The sequence below is a fragment of the Phycodurus eques genome, chromosome 6 (assembly GCF_024500275.1).
Source record: "Phycodurus eques isolate BA_2022a chromosome 6, UOR_Pequ_1.1, whole genome shotgun sequence".
Classification (NCBI taxonomy): domain Eukaryota; kingdom Metazoa; phylum Chordata; class Actinopteri; order Syngnathiformes; family Syngnathidae; genus Phycodurus; species Phycodurus eques.
Genome location: NC_084530.1, coordinates 24194048 through 24208352, shown reverse-complemented (window position 1 = coordinate 24208352; position 14305 = coordinate 24194048). Strand labels below are relative to the sequence as shown.

At 40.7% G+C, this 14305-nt stretch overlaps 1 protein-coding gene across 4 annotated transcripts in view; it reads right to left on the bottom strand.

Moving 5' to 3' along the window:
- Window positions 1–14305, bottom strand: part of bnc2 (basonuclin zinc finger protein 2) — a 207134-nt gene that overhangs the window by 41050 nt on the left and 151779 nt on the right. For all 4 annotated transcript variants that reach the window (XM_061680318.1, XM_061680321.1, XM_061680319.1 and 1 more), the window contains 2 exons: window positions 13931–14033; window positions 10273–10508 (listed from right to left, as the gene is read on the bottom strand). In XM_061680318.1, coding sequence (XP_061536302.1) covers window positions 10273–10508; window positions 13931–14033 — 339 coding nt within the window. The remainder of the gene's footprint in view (window positions 1–10272; window positions 10509–13930; window positions 14034–14305) is intronic.

The following is a 14305-nucleotide window of genomic DNA, read 5'->3' as shown; positions in this document are numbered from 1 at the left end:
GATAAAACGAGAAAGGGATCGGATCCGCCTTGAAGCACTTCATGATGCCGGCTGGTCTCATCTCATTACTATGACAGGTGATCTCATACATTTTTCAGACACTGTATGTTGTGTGTTGTTCCCTGAACAAGATTCCCTGAACAGCATTTCAACTCCCCCATCTAACACACTAAGTCTAACACACTTTGCCTATACATGTTGCCTTTAAATATTCACAACCTTTAAATCCGACCATATACCACCCGGCCTGTGTTAAAGACGTGTGAAATATGCATCTCGCTGCAAAAGCATCTAATACATATGTTTAATGGATTTCTTAATTACTTAAGTGTCTCTAAAGGAGTAATTTCCTAACATAATGTGCTTAATCATGTAATTCTCCAAACATCACAGTTCTTTGTGTCGTGTTGTCGATTTAACTCTGAGGACTTTTGGTTTTAAATTGTGAGTGCAATGCTCAAGATATCTTTGGAAGGCTGAAAATGTCTGGCTACGTCGTTGAATCACCTAAAATAGTTCCAAACTATAAAGAGCATATTAGCGCAGAGAGATATGAGTGACAGGAAAACTGTGTTACAGTGTATATTGGACAAGCTCAGCTGCTCATAAATTGGACGAAGAATCAATGATGAATATGATGTCTTTCTAGTAGCTGTGACTTGTTCCTCAGCCAACCTTTAATCTAGTGAAGCCTCTACTTCCTGTTACATTTACCAGATATGATGGATGATCCCAAGCTGAAATTGGACTTGGATTGTGTCACGGTTAACGTGAATGTGAATAACTACAACAACGAGCCCTTTAGATGATAGCAGGTTTCGTGTTCACAGCCTGTGCATTCCTGCACGCTTTTTGGCCGCCGGGACCCACAAATCCCGCTCAAACGGGATTGCGCTGACCTGCTGTGAGATCATGAACGAGTGCCTGATATTGTCCTGAAATCTCAGTTCTTTGCTTTAGAGAATCTGGATTCATATACAGAAGATCACTAGGTACTTTGCAGCCTTTCTTGGCCCAGTTACGTGTAAAGCGCTCACTTGGGCTGGAATCCCTCCGCTTGGTTCAAGTGACACAATTCAGATTTTTTTGCTCTTAAATGAGACAATTGGGATATGCGTCATGAAAACGCATGGAATCGGACATCTTCAGATCGGAAGCAGGCCTCTTCCAAGCGTTGAAAAATCGGATCCGTATCTGAAATGTGCCAATGCGAGTGCAGCGTAAATGCACATATCGCATATACCTCGTCAATGCAATATCGACATCATCGAAAGGTTACTTCTGCGTTGTTACTACCCGGTGTTGATGCTTGTGGAGTGAATGATGTGCAATTTGGGCATCTGTGAATGTCATTAACCAGATTGGATACTGTGTGTTGCTAAAAATTGTAATGTACAACCCCAATTCCAATGACTTTGGGACGTTGATTCATTCATTCATCTTCCGTTCCGCTTATCCCCACTAGGGTCGCAGGCATGCTGGAGCCTATCCCAGCAATCTTCGGGCGAGAGGCGGGGTCCACCCTGAACTGGTCACCAGCCAACCCCAAGGCAGTTGGGACGTTGTGTTAAACATAAATAAAAACAGAATACAATGATTTGCAAATCATGTGCAACCTATATTTAATTGAATACACTACAAAGACAAGATATTTAATGTTCAAACTGATAAACTTTATTGTTTTTAGCAAATAATCATTAACTTTGAATTATATGGCTGCAACACGTTCCAAAAAAGCTGGGACAGGGTTATGTTTACCACTGTGTTGCATCACCTTTTCTTTGAACAACATTCAATACATTTTTGGAAACTGAGGACACTAATTGTTTAAGCTTTGGAGGTGGAATTCTTTCCCATTCTTGCTTGATGTATAGCTTCAGCTGTTCAACAGTCCGGGGTCTCCGTTGTTGTATTTTACGCTTCATAATGCGCCACACATTTTCAATGGGAAACAGGTCTGGACTGCAGGCAGGCCAGTCTAGTACCCGCACTATTTTACTACGAAGCCACGCTGTTGTAACATGTGCGGAATGTGGTTTGGCATTGTCTTGCTGAAATAAGCAGGGCCGCCCATGAAAAAGACGTTGCTTGGATGGCAGCATATGTTTCTCCAAAATCTGTATGTACCTTTCAGCATTAATGGTGCCTTCACAGATGTGTAAGTTACTCATGCCGTTGGCACTAACACAGCCCCATACCATCACAGATGCTGGCTTTTGAACTTTGCGTCCATAACAGTGCGGATGGTTCTTTTCCTCTTTGGCCCGGAGGACACAACATCCACAATTTCCAAAAACAATTTGAAATGTGGACTCGTTGGACCACAGAACACTTTTCCACTTTGCATCAGTCCATCTTAGATGAGCTCGGGCCCAGAGAAGCCGGCGGCGTTTCTGGGTGTTGTTGATAAATGGCTTTTGCTTTTCATAATAGAATTTCAAGTTGCACTTACCGATGTAGTGGCGAACTATATTTACTGACATTGGTTTTCTGAAGTGTTCCTGACCCCATGTGGTGATATCCTCTACACATTGATGTCGGTTTTTGATGCAGTGCTGCCTGAGGGATCGAAGGTCACGGGCATTCATTGTTGGTTTTCGGCCTTGCCGCTTACATGCAGCGATTTCTTCAGATTCTCTGAACCTTTTGATGATGATATGGACCGTAGATGATGAAATCCCTAAATTCCTTGCAATTGTACATTTGAGGGACATTGTCCTTAAACTGTTCAACTATTTTCTCACGCACTTGTTCACAAAGAGGTGAACCTCGCCCCATCTTTGCTTGTGAATGACGGAGCAATTCAGGGACGCTCATTTTATACTCAATCATGGCACCCACCTGTTCCCAATTAGCCTGTTCACCTGTGGGATGTTCCAAACAGGTGTTTGATGAGCATTCCTCAACTTTCTCAGTCTTTTTTGTGCCACCTGTCCCAGCTTTTTTGGAAAGTGTTTCAGTCAGTCATGTTAATGATTATTTGCTCAAACAATCAAGTTTATCAGTTTCAACATTAAATATCTTGTCTTTGTAGTGTATTCAATTAAATATAGGTTTAACATGATTTGCAAATCATTGTATTCTGTTTTTATTTATGTTTAACACAACGTCCCAACTTCATTGTAATTGGGGTTGCAAATAGTACAAAAAAAAATCATGTTTAGTCATTGAATCGGATGTGGGCACTTGGACGTAGAGTATAAATCGAGCCTTTGTGTCAGCAAATGATTGTCAAAGCAAATGAATTAATTAATGCCTAGTTTAGTTGTTAGTAAGAAGGTTACACAAACACGATAGTGCAGTTCAGATTTCTCAGTTAATATTACAGCTACAACTTGGTACTGATCCAAATTCTGATTGGTTCAGGCCTTGGTAGCGTTAGCTCATTCCACAAGCTTGGTTCGCCAGGCCTTGCTGACTATGGTCGGATTCCTCCGAATCCAATATAAGGGGAATTATTCCCCAAATTCCTGCATACCATGTAACCTGCTCGTAACCTCGCCACTGCAGCTTGAATTCATTTGGGGCTCAGATTCGGGATCGCGAGGCGCTGAGGATTTGGCGTGCGGCAGATTTTTTATTTTTTTAGTGTGTGTAAGGAGCCTACTGGTGGCTTTGCGAGCTGTGAGAAAAGCTGACCAGTAAGAGCCCGTCCGCCTGATGTTGCCCTGCCGGCGCATTGGCAGTCCGGCGATGACTGGTTCTCCATCGTTTGCGTTTTGAATAGCGGCTTGGGAACGACGTGCTGCTTATCTATAATCTGGAATCACATCCTTTTTTGTCTAATGCTTATGTAAGTGAGTGCACTAAACACAATAAGTGTGTGTGTCTGGGGGTGGGGGGGGGGGGGGGGGGGGGGGGAGAATCACCTTGATTAAATACTGGCGGGGAGTCACGTGGCTAACAAACCGTGCAACCCTTCCAGCAAAAACTGGAGCCTGACCTTCCCGCCCAAATCATAACCATATGAACGTAAGAATTTCCACCTTAAGAGGACGCTCAGTCTCACTCTCTTCCATCCATCTCCCGGGGTGAGGCATTAAGCAGTGATAACAGAAAACAGGTTACGAGGGGAAGGGGGGGTGGGTGATGGAGGGCGGAGGACGACGAGGACGAGGAGGAGGAGGAGGAGGAGGAGGAGGAGGAGGAGGACCGGAGTGGCGTACGGAGGCCAGCGACTGGAGAAGGTGTCGTGAAAGGGATGACCTAAAATGGAAGTTTTAGGTGATGAGCAGCAGATATGGCCACTTTTGCTACTGACGTAATGCGATGTTCTCTAAAGACTTTTTCTGTCCGAAGAACCAGGTTAGCACCTTAAGCCAGGATATACACTGTCGGTCCAATTCCGATATAGTTCCTTTTTCTGATTTGGGTGAAACAATTCTTTTGGAATGTTCTGAACTCCTGATTCAATGCCAGTGCCGTATTTAACAGGATAATACTGGGCGGAGGAGTTTTTCCATTGCATGAATATAGTGCAACTTCCAATAGCTTCAGTTTGTTTTTCTTTACACGGCCAACAAGTTGAATCATTGCCGATTACAGCCAAGTAGTGCTTTCCATTTTGCCTCAACTGTGTCAAGATTTAAAAAACTATTCTGGACTAACTGAATTTTAACTGAATTAACTGAATTTTTAGAATAACTGAATTTTTAGAATATTTTTGACGGACTTAATTTATTCATCAAAAATTATCCCAATTTTTTTTTACATCGATAGATTCAATATTGCTGTCCTGACCAAAAACATAAGTAAACAACAACAATGTTTGTTGTTGTTTTGGATATAAATGAAGAAACTACAAATACTAAACACTGTGTACCATTAAATTTGGTTTGGACTGACTCGTAATTTAAGTTGAAAGTCGACATTACTCCACTGGCTGTTGTTTACTATAATTTTTCTGATTTAGTGATCTACACAAATAGTTTTTATTATGATGTAGATGTTAGAAGACACACGATTGGAATATTTTCTAATTGACAGGAGGTTTCCCATCTATTCCTCTAATCGGCAGACAGCATACATCTGCCTCATTTCTGATTTGTATCTGCTCGAGGGCTGATTTGGATCTAAAAGTTACTGATTTCTTGGACCGTGTCGTTGAAATCATTTCAGTGAGTGTTCGTATCACTTCTGGAAAAAAGCAAGACAGTCTGGGAAGAGATCAGTATTAAAAGAACACAAACGGCCCCTTCTCCCATTTCCAATTTAGGGCCTATACCTTTTCTTTTTTGTCACCCATACTGTGATTCATATCCAATTTCACTGTCCTCAATGTCATCATCAATTGACACGTTTTAATTGATTTCGCATTGGTAGATTCATGATTTTTTTTTTTTTTTTTTTTTTTTTAGTAATATAATCAAGACTTGATTCAGATTCCCATATTTCTGATCACGCTGCTATAAAGTTGGGCCTGACCGAGTAATCGGACGGTCGATTTAATTGGCCAGTTTTAGCCCTTTTCACATCGTCAAAAAGTGGCTGAATTGTGCTGATTTATTTATTGATTTATTTATTAACATTAAAACATTACAACATAAGACAGACACTGTATATATGTTTTAAATTAATCTGCTGTTTAATCGGTTCAGCATCGGCTTCAAAAAATCCACATTGGTCAGGACCTACTATAAAGCATACCGAACTGGAATTGTTCCACATGAAATCCAGCGAATCCTTGCCTGTTTATGGTTCACTATTCACAAATTCATCTATTGCATTTTTTTTTTACTTTTACTATAACGCTCCAAGTTGCCGCAAGATAGTGCCAAAGCCCAGAAAGTAGAAATTGGTGTCAATGAAGTATGTTGAAGTGATACATCTCGACTGAGAGACCAACATCTTTGTATGTTGGGGAGGAGCAAAGTTTAGCCTGGATTGTTGGTGGAAGTTATGGAGAGTCTTTGGTGCATGTACTGTACATGTAAGCTTCTGGTGCATTTTCTTGAAGTCAAATCATCTGTAAACCATCTTTTTAAGTGTAATGTAAGATGAGTTTGAAAACAAATATTTTGTTGTGTTTTGAGATCATACTTTGTGGTATATTTACGGTTTAAAACTATCACTAGAGGCAATTTTAAACATTTTTAGGGATGCGTGAATGACTTGCGTTTTGTCGCTATGCATGGCAGCGCTCAGTTCTTTTCCCCGTGAGTTTACTGTGCAGCGTCTGGTATTCCCATTGCACCACCAATCCGTGTAATTACATAAACCGCACACATGTTGCTACGCATGTACCATGTCTTTTTTTTTTTTTTTTTTTTTCTGAGAGTGAGATCGTGTGTATTAATGGTTAGTAGACACCCTCGTGTGGAACCATGCGGCAGTGAGTGTTGGCGGGCCGCAGTGATTCTGCGGCCGCGTGCGCCTGATAGTTTGAATAAGCATTCCTCCGGGTGTGTGTGCAATTAGGGTTAAGACTGTGTGTGTGTGTATGTGTTTGTGTGTACAGTGTGTGTGTGCGAAGTGATGGGAGTTGTTAGTGGTTCCATCTGGGTCTCCTGGAAGCCGTGTGGAGTCAGGAAAACCGCATTTCATAAAAAGCGGAGGCAGCCCAATGTTCTACACGGACAGAACATTACTGGGAATGTCGCTCAGGAAAAGCCTGGGACCCGGGCCCGCATGCCGACTCCTCTCCTCTCTCCTCGGGTCCTGTTCCACTCGCCTCCCTCGCAACTTCTTTTTCACTGGGTGAGGGATTAAGGAAGAGGAAGACATAATAGAGAGTGTGGGAGACAGAGCGGTGGGGGAACGCTGATGACATTCCCATCTGTGTGCGGCCAACAGCGGAGGGAGCGGCGACAGACTGTGGCCGGAGTGGAATGGAGAGGAGGGAGAGGGGGGGGGGGGGGGGGCATGTTGGCCCTTGGAAACAAACATGACCGTAGGATGACAAGGATGAAGGGCTGAGGGATGGAGCATCGTCGAGGTGGTTGCCGAAGTGAAGGCCTGTGTTCCCGTGTTGTCCCGATTTGAACCCTTCACTGACTTATGCAAATGTATGGAAAAGTGTAAACAAGACATTACACGCACTACTTTCCATTCATCATATCTGCGGGGAACAGCTCCAAAGTACATTACACTACCATTCAGACTTGAGCTGCTAAATGATCCGACGAAAGCGATTGAAATCAAATGTGATATTTATTATTATTATTATGCGTTATTTTCACATCATTGCTAAGGGGTTATGGTGCAGTTTCATAACAATGCCAAATTCATACTAATTTTAGTACATTTCATTCAGAAGAAAATTCAGTTAAATTCCTAATAGACTGTATATTGGGGGGGGGGGGGATGTTTTTTTAAATACGCTGAAAATTATGATTGTTATATTATAATTGCATTTGATTTTTTAAATTTTTGTCTTAAACGCAAACATATTCAAATAAGTGGAGATATAACGCCAATAAGCATTTTTAGGGTTGCCCTCCCCCCCAAAAAAGAGACAAAGTGGGGAAAAAATGGAAAAGAAATTGGGGGAAAAAATCAGTGAATAGGTGAATCTGCTGGTGCCAAACTGCAAGTATGTGGGGTCCACTGTACTGTGTGTGTGTGTGTGTGTGTGTGTGTATATATATATATATATATATATATATATATTTTTTTTTTTTTTTTTTTTTTTTTTTTACTACTGACTATCATCAATTATGACTAACTTACAAGATTCAAAATCAAACAAAAGAATATTCTACTTCTATAATCTGACAATATAAACATCCTGACTCATATGTCAATACAAGGACAGTGTGAACATGACTGAACAAAACAAACAAACAAACAAACAAAAAGCCAATTATATATTTTAATGCCTATTGATGCCACGAGTAATTCCTCTCCTTTTCAAATCAAACTTCCATCCACTGGAGTCGTTAATGCTATTGATTAACGTCTGCGCTATGAGCAGCCTATTACAAAGGTAAATTGCCGAGTGTACGCATATTTAGTCACACACCCGTCCCTCCGTTTGTCTGTTTACCTTTTGTTCTGCTGCAGGCGAGGTGCGCTGTGTATAATTTCGTCAGTAAATTACCAGCTAAAAGGCGGTAGTGGCACGTGCTATTACTTAGCAGCCAACAATATGAGTTCATTGCAGGAGCGGTGGTGGTAATAATAATTATGATTCCATGTCAGAGAGACAGCATTGGAGCACTTCCAGCCTCGTGTGTGATTGTTAATTGTGGGTTATGTTAAACAATAAGGAGACCTTTGTAAATTGAGTTATGACAATGTTATAACACTGTAGTAAACAGTAAACAGCAAAAATGAACTATCGGTGCTAAATTGTAAACCCATGTTTATCTCTTATAGAAAACGTCCTTGGAAACTGTGTTCATAATTTTTGTATAACTATATTGTTGACATTAAGAATTCATAAACTCTTTCATAAAAGTGTACCTGTATCACCATGATATAAGTGACTGTTTTACACAAATGTCCTAAAATATATTTCCTAAAATATATTTGATATGTCCTGTAATTGATTTAAACATCAATGATGAAATTAAAGAAAATGTATGTAAATGGATCGTTAAGTATTACTCGTTAATTGTAAAAAGAAGTACTGTGGCTATATACTGTGGCTATACAAAAACTGCATTCACAAATTCTGCCTTTACAAAGTTAATAATTCTAATCATACATGGAGATTTTTAGCAATATTGAGGTTTTCTCATTTAGCTATGCGGAAGTCGAAATATTAGGAACAGCTGTGGGTATGATACAGTGCAATTGTACACCAATGCAAACTATAAGCATGATTATAAACATATTGTATAAGTGTACTGTGTGTGTGCGCGTGTGTGTGCGCGTGGATCTGCAAATGTTTTAAGTCACAGAAGCCGTTTCCGTGCATACGCAGCGCCCCGCCTCCCCCGACACCACCCCAACCTTTCTCCTCCACTCCTGCCATGCTGTTCCACTTACACTCTTTGGAAGAGTGCAGCACACTTGCACACAGATAAGCACATGTGAACACAACACACACTCACACAGAGTACGAAAACCACATGCACGTGTCCGCTCGCTGCACACTAATTCATTCAGGAACACTTTGGGTTTCAGCACCAGAACCCTTTTGTGCAATTATAGAGGAAGGAGGGGAGATGTAGTTTGCTGGCGTGACATTTTTCTTTCGTTTTTTTTTTTTTTTTTTTTTTTTTTTTTTTTATAAAGCTGTTTTCCCCCCTTCTCGTGTGTACGCGAAAGGGAAACAAAGTGGAAGTGTGATGGGTTCAAAAGTGGCCCATAATTGTTGTCTAAAATAAGTGCAAGAAGGCTGCGATACACCTTTTTGTAGACCACTTTTAGAAAATGGTGTAAAATTGCAACCTGTACATATACCGTAAATATAAAAAAAATACAAAATCATTGCAGCAATGCTTTAGCGCAGGGGTGGGCAAACATTTGGGCTTGAGGGCCACATTTGATTTTTGAAACTGCAGCATAAAAAAAAAAAAAGTTCAAATGTGCATGTAATTTAATAACAAAATAATAATTCACTCTCATTTTCAATTTTATTATTTATGATTATTTCATTTGTAATGAGTTAAACAACTATTTAATACTATAAAAAAATCATGTAAACCAGTTTTACAAGTTTTTTCATTTTCTTATTTATAATAAATCAACCCATTATTTAATGGCATAAATGAATGTAAAAAGTATATAGAATATTTAGGATTCAGCATTTGAAAATTCACTTTTTTTTTTAAAATCCAGCCTGTTATCCACTGAAAAACTGAACCTATTCGCTATTATAGTGTTCAGGCCAAAGTAATAAAAAATACTGTTGTACCGCCATCTTGTAGCCTCTTGGTGCCAAGAAACTATGTTGAAGTGAGTGGAGGAGTTTCATTTAGACAAAAGTAGTACTTTGGCGCCAGCTTTGTGGCATCTTGGTGCCAAGGAAGTATGTTGAAGTGAGTTGAGGAGCTTCATTTAGACAAAAGTAGTGCTTAGCTACCTTCTTCTGGTATCATTTGGCAATTATAATTAATTTTACATTAGGGGGGCTGTTTATATAATTATAGATTTGCGCTATTCACGACAGGGCTGAAACCATATCCACCACGAATGCTAGGGGTTTCATAGTATTTTTTTAAACCAATTTTTGAGGGAGGGGGGGGGGGGGGGGACGACGACATCTGATTTATTGCAACAAATTTTAGAGATAATGTAAATGGTCGGTGGGCCAGATTAAAGATAGGTAAATTGCCCGCGGGCTATACTTTGCCCACCCCTGCTTTTGGCGGGATTGTCGCTGACCTGCAGTATGTAGCCCCGCACGTAGTCCCGCAGGGTCCAGCCCAGGCCGTGCAGGATGTGCAGCACCTCCTCCTGCTTGAGCACGGAGAAGAGGCGGTCCAGCAGGATCTTGAGCCGCACCGGCACCGCCTGCGTGCCGTACAGCATCAGGCTGCTGATGTCGAAGACCACGTTGGACTGCACGATCTCCACCTGCGTCGGGTGGTACAGGTGCTGCGTGCTCAGCTTGTCTAGGGCTGCGCACAAATAACACACACACACAAATGGGTTCGTCATCAGTTTTTACCTCATAGAAAGTCGTCCACTGGCTGGGGGAGACTGTTTACTTAACCGCAAATATGGCGAGACTTTTATTTGTACGTTTGTGGAATAATGTTGAATAATGTTAGCAGTGTCATCCAATGTGCAGTGTCAGTCAGAGGTTAAAGCAAAAGGAAAAGGACTGAGCAGAACTAATATCGTAATTCACATAGTGGATCCAAGGTTTGACATAAACTTGTTTGCTCACCAGCCGTGTGGCTACTGGTTTCCCAGAGTTACTAGCCACTCAGAATTTTAACTGATTGCAGCAAATCAAATTAGTAACTATTTACTTAACGGCAGCTGCAGTATTACAATGTATGTCAAGTGAAACATGAATTGAAAATGAGATAAAAAGGAAATAGTTGCCACTGTAAAATGCCTTTATGTATTCATTTGTGGAATAATAATGAAGAATATTACCGCTAATGTCAAGCAAAAGTGGAGTTTAATGCAAAATGAAAACTGCAAAACTAATAGGTGAGATAGTGGAACATGGAACCTGTGAGGAATTCACACGAGCGCTAATCGTTGTTAATAATGACCTCATATCATCATAACGTCAGATAAAACATGATCACAAGAGAAACAAGATTACACACTTTCATTTGAGTGACTGTTGTTTTGGTTACCAACAGAGTTCAAATGGGTTCCGAGATTAGATTTTAATTTTTTTTTTGATGGCAAAAAGTGAGATATCTAGTTTGTGTTTGTTGGAAAACACATTGAGACACAGTGAGGAGTCACTATTTGAGGAAATACGAACGGATTGTGATTACAGTACAATAATAAATACAACTAATTTGACCTGTTCATTTTAGGGCAGCACAGTGTTGTAGTGGTTAGCACGTCCGCCTCACCGTCGAGAGGTTCTGAGTTCAAATGTCGGCTAATCTTGAATGAGTTTTCTGCGGGTACTCTGGCTTCCTCCCACATTCCAAAAACATGCCTGTTAGGTTCATTAAAGACTGTATAGCGCCCATGTGTGAATGTCACATCGTAGTTATGGTTTTTGTCAGAGGGCCGTTATGACTGTGAAATCATATGAATGTTGAATCAACAAATGGATGCATGACTAGTTTTGAAATAAAAAGTCAAGGGTAGTACTTTGTTCAACGATTGTTCAAGTTACTGTACTGTAAAAAGGGGGTTGGTAACAAAAAGATGGTTGCAATATCACAACCTTATTATTTATTCCATATGACAATTAAAACATTTTTGTACATATTTTAGCAAGAATCATGGTGGTTCAAGCATAGGATTTGCTTTCGCGGGCCACATAAAATGATGTGGCAGGCCGGATCTGGCCCCCGGGCCTTGAGTTTGACAATACTCTAAATTGTCCATAGGCGTAAATGTGAGTGGAGATTGTTGTTTGTGTATATGTGCCCTGTAATTGACTGACAACCAATCCAGGGTGGATCCCGCTTCTCTCCCCAAAAGTCAGCCAGGATAGGCTCCAGCGCAACCACGACTAGTGAGGATAACTGACACAGAAAATGGATAGATGGACATGACGTATTCTTTATCAACTTTAACACATGGACAGCAATCTAAATTTCGTCAATATCTGCAACACAGTAAAAAAAAATCTAATGTACTTCCCATTGACTTTTGTAGAAAAGTGTCACTCGAGCTCCGTTATGTTGATCTCGCCTTGGGGAAGAAGTGCAACAAACTGCTACAAGGTTAGGGCGCACGTAGCCTGACAGGCGTGAATCGGGGGAAAACAAACCTACACGAGACCGCAACCTTGGTCCTGTCTGTCCACTCTCCTCTCCTTCCTGCGGTCTCATCCCACTCTCCTCTCACCCCTTCCTTCCCCCTCTGCGCCTGTCTGGGCGACACCTGGCCGGGTCTCTCTTCCTCTCTGATCCCGGGACGTGGGCCTCGCCTGACAACGCCGCGCCGCCAGACACGAACGTAATAAAAAATGAAGAAGTGCTTGTCAGAGTGGCTGCCAATGCTGACATGAAATGAAAAGTGGAGGGAGGGCGAAGGGCCGGGGGGAGGATGGACGCCTGACACTTCACAGGGAGAGGCTGGGAAATATTCACCCAGGTCCTCGTGTCAATTCACCAAGAGAGCCCCATAGCCCGTTATGGTGAGCCAAACAGGTGTTTTCTTTTATCCAACTTTCTTCCACTCATATTTCTCTATGTACTTTTGGGTTCTTTTTTTTTTTTAAATTTATTATTACACCTGCGTAAAGAATTGCTAAGGTGAAGTCTCTGGCTTTTTGGCCGTCCAATGTGCACCAACAAGGCTTACCAGAAGAGTACAGTCGAAAGTCTATCCAAAATGTTTTGGATTTTTCTGTTCTTTTTTTTTTTTTGTGGCAATTTAAAATGCAAGTCACCACGCTTTTTTGTCATTAAAGTTAACACTGGTTAACTTCTTTTAAAACGTGTACAGCATGACAGTTCAGGGTGTTAAAGTGTTATTAAAACATTGCCTGAAAAACTAATGGTTCACTGTGTGCATCTTTGGCTTTTTCTTTGGCTTTTCGCAACACTGATTCCAAAGGCGTACAAGACGGAGAGTTTGATTGCTTTTGAAGCTTTTTATTAGGAATTTCTTTTTCACATTTGAAAGACAGTAATAATTTATACCTAATTCAATAAAAGCAGGCCTCACAAGTCATACAGAAGTCCAGTCGCTGCGTTATTTGGATTTTTTCTTTGGCTTTTTAGGACATATTCCAAACGGGGCGAAGAAAAACGAGAGATAGAGTTTGAATATTTCTGACTTTTAGCAGCAGTTAACTTCTTTTTACACTTTAATAGCCAATGATTAACTATATGTATTTTTGTCTTTTTCTTTCTTATCTTGAGCTATTCTTTCCAAACGGAGAGAAAATACAGGAGTAGAGAGTGAGTTTCAATAATAGTGGTTTACTTCTTTTTACATTTGAATGACACGATTAACTCTGCATTGGTTTGATTGATATATTACAATTGTCTATTAACAGCGGTAAGATTCTTTTTCCACTTGTACATCAACTAAAACTGTTAAACAGTGAGCAATACGAGGTGCATCTGTCATTTTACGTCTTATTACAGGGCTCAAATGATTTTTATGCCGCTAAAATTGCCCGTAAAGCTATCAAACATTTTACGAGGGCAACTCTTTGACTATTGGAACTGATTACTTTTATTATTTTATATGACAAACATCTTATTGTGTTCAACCTTAAAGGTTCCACTGTAAATCTACTTTGGAAAGTCAGTTACTTGTTTTTGTACATAAATGGATCGATATGAAATGAGCCCAATCAAAGTACTACATAACAGGTATAGAACCATGCTACAACACCATTTTGCCATGTTTAACACTAATTTAAAAAAAAGTTCCTTACCGTGAGCCACCCAGCCATGTTTGCACTGGTCGCATGTGCGCAGGTGAATCTTGCCCGGCTGGAAGCACTCACACGTGCAGTTGACCAGTGTGCAGCGAATGGCCTGCAGGGGGGGCGCACACAACAATCCACATTATCAAGAGAAACAACAAAATTTGATTTAATTTCGAAGAGTATTTTACAAATCGTGTTCAGAAACAGAGCTCTCCTACATGCAGCGTTCCGGTTGTGGGCTGTAAATGCGCCAAAGTTCATTGGAAAAAAAATAAATAAAAATAAATCCCCTTCAAACTGTTTGGATGGAAGCTCAATGACTCAATTGGAGGTGCACTTGCGTTGAAAGCTCTCAGCGGCGAGGGGTTAATTGCAAGCGCA